Source organism: Pseudorasbora parva, chromosome 22, assembly GCF_024679245.1.
Source record: "Pseudorasbora parva isolate DD20220531a chromosome 22, ASM2467924v1, whole genome shotgun sequence".
NCBI lineage: Eukaryota > Metazoa > Chordata > Actinopteri > Cypriniformes > Gobionidae > Pseudorasbora > Pseudorasbora parva.
Genome location: NC_090193.1, coordinates 39,401,334 through 39,406,333, shown reverse-complemented (window position 1 = coordinate 39,406,333; position 5,000 = coordinate 39,401,334). Strand labels below are relative to the sequence as shown.

The following is a 5,000-nucleotide window of genomic DNA, read 5'->3' as shown; positions in this document are numbered from 1 at the left end:
CCCCAATATGTAAGAATGTTTGGCGAAACAGTCATGCATTTAAGGGTTAAGCTATGGAATGGCTTCAGATGACTTTGTCACCCAAACTGACGTGAAAAAAGCGGGGGGCGCCGAAAAGCGCGCTGTTTGCATATATAGCTAGTGCTAGCAAATACAAGTAATGTTAGCTGTCAAGTTAATGTTAAATGCAGCTTAAACATCCTGCCATAGTGGAAAATCAATCAAAATCGATCATCTAATCAATCGACAACTAAGTCAAATTAGTAACTTATAGGTTATATATAGACACAAGCAATAGTATACCCAGATCATCCGATCCGGTGATGTTCTTGTCACGATACAGTCCTTGTTGCCCATCCCGCGATCGTGGTTTCGACCCGGGTTACCATGGTGACGGCTGTGAGATGACGGTCAACCCACCAATCCCCCCCGCCCCCGCCAATTTTTTTTTTTTTTTACAGATCTGCATGATTTACGTAGGTCACATTTTCAGGTCGGAAAATCCGGAATTCCGGATTAATCCGGAAAAATCACATCCCTGACTTATATACTTTATAATATATTCATATATACTCATATATGCACTTATATACTTTATAATACACACACACACACACACATATTCATTTCCATACTTTATCATATATACTTATATATACTCATATATATGCACTTTATATATCTTTTATCTTAGACTAAGGTTACATCTAGATCTAGCACTCTTTTGTATTTGCACAGGTATCAGTTATTTTCTAGTAGAATATTAAAGTATTAGGGACTAAAATCTTAATAATACCATGTTTCTATGTTTGACTAGTGTTAGATTCTGCTATCCTTCCTTGGTTATATAAGCAAAAAACTTTGTTAAGCAAACTTGGTTTGTAGTATCCATAAATGTCTCACCATTCTGAAGCAAACACCTGAAAAAAAACAAAAGTGAGTTAAACTGAGTTTTTTTGGAATACGTGCGACTGCTTCTATATAAACGTTGTTGATTTGCATTCTTGCAATTAACACACGGTAAAACAGAATAATGACCATATAATAATAAGAAATAATAATGCACAGTGGTGTAAAAGCTTTTTTAAGCTGTGGGATAAATAAATGCGCGTCTATTTTTGGAGGCGTGGCGTGATTAATGTCGCCAAGTTTGCAAAACACAGACAAATACCCACCCTGAACATTCCCGAACACCTCAAAATCTACAGACACATATTTTTTACCGGCGTCTGAAGACATTGCGAACAATATTACAAGAGTCAGGACCAAGAGAAAAGTCCAGCAGATGTTTAAATTACAGATAATCATAAATAAACGCGCCCGACGCCGTCGACGCTCGCAGGGTAACGCGACCCGGATCACGTGACGCCAGTTACCGTTCTCAGCGTTTGTCACGATGGACAAATCACAGTGTAGGATAGTGAGTTTTTAAAGCATTATTTTTATAGAGATTGTTTGGGCTGTGGTTTTATTTCTACATTAGACTCCCATCCTTAAAAAGTTTCACGTGAAAAAGATTTAAAATGCCTATAAAAAGACAAATCTCGCCCTGAGGTGTGCTTTCCGAGCGGCCGCGCGCCCTCTGCAGGAAGAGACGCAGTAGATTAATTCTCGCGAGAGTTCTCTAACCTGAACCGCTGTAGAAGTTAGGGTGGTATCAATGGGTACCTAACCCTCTCGATGAGATTTTAATATTAGATTTAACATGATGCAAAAACTATAATATGTATTTATACATATACATGTCATAATTATGAATAACATCCTATGAATGAGAGATAATTAATATAGCCTATATTATACTTATTTATCATATACTTGTTTAAATGTATATACTTTATCTTATAAGATAAAAGTCCAGGAGATGTTTGTGTGTGTGTGTGTGTGTGTGTGTGTGTGTGTGAGAGAGAGAGAGAGAGAGAGAGAGAGAGAGAGAGAGAGAGAGAGAGAGAGAGAGAGAGAGAGAGAGAGGGAGAGGGAGAGGGAGAGTGTGTGTGTGTGTCTCCAAGGACCCTGTACAGGGTCAGGAATGACATCGTCATGTATATACTTTCCATTTTAAATGTCTGTGGAGGAGCTCTGACCTCATACGGTCTCCATTTGAAAGCTTAGAGTCTCTTCTTTCGGGAGATATGCATCACTCTGGCATTTGCTTTAGACAAAGTAATGTATTTATGCTAAATTACTCTGGTGCCATTTCCGCCTGGATTTGGCCGACCCAAACTGAAAAGCCTGGTGTCATTATACAGAAAACCCTTTAAAGTTACATAAAACACTGCTAAAAGTGATAAACATGTAAGTATATGTTGTGTAAGCTGTTATAACAGCTTACCTAAAAAAATAGGAGCTTTTTGATTATTTTAATATAAATTAATTTTTGAAAGTGTGTAACTGAGGCCCTGTGTGCTCTAGGACCCTGCAGACACTTTGGGCTGCTTTCAGCTGGTATAATTAATGTAATGACACTGGGATATTGCATTTATATCACTGTATATGGTGGTGGGAGGGAGGAAAAGGGGGAAAAAGGGGGTCATCCCTTCAGACCCATTTGAATAAATCTGGCATACAACATGACACAGACAAACTTCTTTTTTCCACTATTTTCTGTAATTTAGTGGAAACAGCCCAAACTGTCTACAGGGTCCTAGAGCACACAGTTACACAAGAGTTACACACTTTCAAAAATTAATTAATGGAAGAAAAAAATCAAAAAGCCCCTCCTTTTTGGAGGGTTATTACAGCTTATTACACGGGTCTGTGAAATACTTGATTCTGATTGGTCAATCGTGCATTCCTGCGGTGTGTTATTTCCAGATAGCAACCGCTCATCCGGGTACTGCGAGTTATCTTGACCGGTTCTACTTCTGTGCTTAAAGGGGGGGGTGAAACACTCAGTTTCAGTCAGTGTCATGTCAATCTTGAGTACCTATAGAGTAGCATTGCATCCTGCATATCTCCGAAAAGTCTTTATTTTTTTAATAATTATATAAGAAAGATGCGCTGTTCCGAGTCTTGCCGAAAAAAGCCGAGCGGGTGGGGGCGTGTCGTGTGAGCGGAGCTAAATAATGACGTGTGCAGCAGCGCGCTGTGTGTTGAGTCGAGTCCGTCATCCCTAACAGCGGGAAAAAAACTTTATTCAAAATAAAAATATGGCTTTTAATCAGATACAGCCATACATCTATGATCCGGAATCAGACCCAGAGGCTGCAGTTGAACAGGAGCAGCAGCAAAAACGACTAGAGCAGGACGTCTCTATGTGGTACAAGTTATACACTAACTATATAATATGCTTAGCGGCTTGTGTTATTTACATATTTATACTTGAATTATATCGTCGTATTTTTGTCTTTGAAGGTGTACATGTGGGAAGTGCAGTTGTGCACGTGTGTTTGTGTGTTTACGCGTGGTTTGTGTAGACAGTAACGTTAAGCGGACTAAAAAAAACACAGACATTTGAAGCAGTCTCACTCACCCTTCTAACGTTGGGACTGCTCCATCCTTCAGCATTAGGCGATTGGGAAAATGCGGCGTCGAGCTGGGCCTTGTTTATGAAACAGTCGGCACCGAAATGCAGTGAACAGATATAAACATTCGCGCAACTCAGTTGCTGATCCGGAAAAGCAAATTACATCCACTGTTGCCTTAACGCGGGGTTTTGGGGAATCTGTGCAGGACTGTCTTGGTCTGGCAACCAAAAACGCACTTTTTTGGTGACATTATGTGCTATGTGTAATTGTCACCTGTCCAGCAATCTACAAACCAGCGCTTTGATGGGCGTAGGCTGTTGCTTTCGCTCTCTCCCTCTCACGCTCTTCCGGTAGAATTGTCCGTAAGGCCCATACAAGGAAATTCCGCCCCCGTTAACGTCAAAGGTGACGCATGATCTCAAAAAACTTGCCGAAACTTATGACTAACCGGAAGTAGTATTTTTGACAAATAAATACTCCCATCAAACGTCCACCTTAACTTTTGAAACTTTGTCTATGTTTAGTATGGGATTCCAAGTCTTTAACAGTGTAAAAAGATCAGTATGCATGAAACAGCATTTCACCCCCCCTTTAACGCTGGCGCCATCTTGTGGCTTAAACAGCCGTGGGTTACAATGGAAGACTTCAAGGCAGGTTTCCTTCATAACGTTTTAAATATGGATATTTTTCTTCCACAAACGCATCGATTGGAATCAGAAGGCTCTATTAACCCATCGGAGTCGTGTGGAGCACGTTATTTGACGGACAGCTGCATTTAATGGACTTCAGAAACAGCTCCAACTACTGCTGGGATTAACGTTAGCCTGGACTTTTTAAATATAACTCTGATTGTATTTGTCTGACAGAAGAATGTCATAAACACCTATAATGACCTGAGGAAGAGTAAATCAGAGGCTTGGTTTCATTTTTGGCTGAACTAACCCAAAAATGAAACCATTTATCTCAGAATAAACCCCTTCAGAGTGACGCTCCGCTTCGCCTCGGGGTCCTGATCACTCTGAAGGGGTTTATTCTGAGATAACAACCGGCTGGGTGGACATTATCCCTTACTTACACAACATATACTTACATGTTTATGACTTTAAGCAGTGTTTTATGTAACTTCAAAGGGTTTCCTGTAAAATGACACCAAAATGTTGAACGAAGACAATTTTGTATATGTGTGTATGGGAGGCTTTTCAATTTGGGTAGGCCAAATCCAGGCGGAAATCCCAAAAAATGGCCCTGAGTGTAAGAGGTTAAGAGTGTGTGTGTTTATGTGTGTGAGAGAGAGCGAGAGAGAGAGAGAGTGTGTTTAATAGTGTGTGTGTATGTATGAGAGAGAGAGAGATAGTGTGTTTAATAGTGTGTGCGTGTGTTTGTGTGTGTGAGAGAGAGAGTGTGTGTGTGTGTGTGTGTGTGTGAGAGAGAGAGAGTGTAAGAATGTGTGTGTGTGTGTGTGTGCGTGTGAGTGAGAGAGAGAAAGATAGTGTGTGTTTAATAGTGTGTGTGTGTGTGTGTGAGAGAGAGAGA

At 40.3% G+C, this 5,000-nt stretch overlaps 1 protein-coding gene across 6 annotated transcripts in view; it reads right to left on the bottom strand.

Moving 5' to 3' along the window:
- The window catches only part of acyp2 (acylphosphatase 2, muscle type), a 220,363-nt gene that overhangs the window by 14,475 nt on the left and 200,888 nt on the right, over positions 1–5,000 (bottom strand). For 3 of the 6 annotated variants that reach the window (XM_067432416.1, XM_067432415.1, XM_067432414.1), the window contains exon 4: positions 904–920. The exons of 2 other annotated variants lie outside the window; for them this stretch is intronic. In XM_067432416.1, coding sequence (XP_067288517.1) covers positions 904–920 — 17 coding nt within the window. Of the gene's footprint in view, positions 1–903; positions 921–1,175; positions 1,683–5,000 lie in introns of those variants that run through there. One more of the 6 variants, XM_067432417.1, reaches the window with a different exon arrangement.